At 49.2% G+C, this 573-nt stretch overlaps 1 protein-coding gene across 1 annotated transcript in view; it reads right to left on the bottom strand.

Annotated features, from left to right (window-relative positions):
- Nucleotides 1-373, bottom strand: part of PSMD5 (proteasome 26S subunit, non-ATPase 5) — a 22,022-nt gene extending 21,649 nt beyond the window's left edge. Inside the window, exon 1 of the mRNA XM_072429346.1 lies at nucleotides 179-373. Coding sequence (XP_072285447.1) covers nucleotides 179-351 — 173 coding nt within the window. The 5' untranslated portion in view covers nucleotides 352-373. The remainder of the gene's footprint in view (nucleotides 1-178) is intronic.
- Nucleotides 374-573: the final 200 nt, after the last annotated feature.

Raw genomic sequence — 573 nt, 5'->3', positions numbered from 1 at the left:
AAGTCCCCAGCACTGCCTTTGAGTGTTGATGTAAATGTCACCTGTCACGGTTCCTTGGTGTTGGGGTATGGAAGGGGGAGACATCACCTGTCATGGCTCTCGGAATGTAGGGTGTATTTGTTTCCGTAAATTTACACGGGAAAATATTAAGAAGGGGTGGGCAGAGGACGGCCATCACCTGTTTGAACTATTCATGAGGCGGAAGACAGGTTCCAGGCGAATGGCAGGCAGTTGCTCTGACAGGGCGCTCAGCGGCAGAATGAGAACCGCGGTTTGTAGGCTCCTCAGCTGTTCTATGGGCTCATCCAGACCGGACAGCGAAGTCAGCAGCTGCTCTATGGAGGCCGCCATCTTACTCCTCTCAACCACTGCGAATAATGATACGTAAGGTGACGTGACGCCGTATACTAGGGACTTCTGGGAGATTCTGGAGCTTTCCTGTCCGTTTCTCCTCCTCTTTCTTGGAGGCTCTAACATTATTTTCTGTTCTGTGAATGTGGGAGGTAGCGAGTCAGGGATTGGAGGGTGATAATTATTTATAATAAATATTTCAGAAATGGGACAGGAAATATG

The sequence above is a fragment of the Pyxicephalus adspersus genome, chromosome Z (genome assembly GCF_032062135.1).
Source record: "Pyxicephalus adspersus chromosome Z, UCB_Pads_2.0, whole genome shotgun sequence".
Lineage (NCBI taxonomy): Eukaryota > Metazoa > Chordata > Amphibia > Anura > Pyxicephalidae > Pyxicephalus > Pyxicephalus adspersus.
Note: the sequence above shows the minus strand (reverse complement) of the source record. Positions and strands in the feature narration are given on the sequence as shown.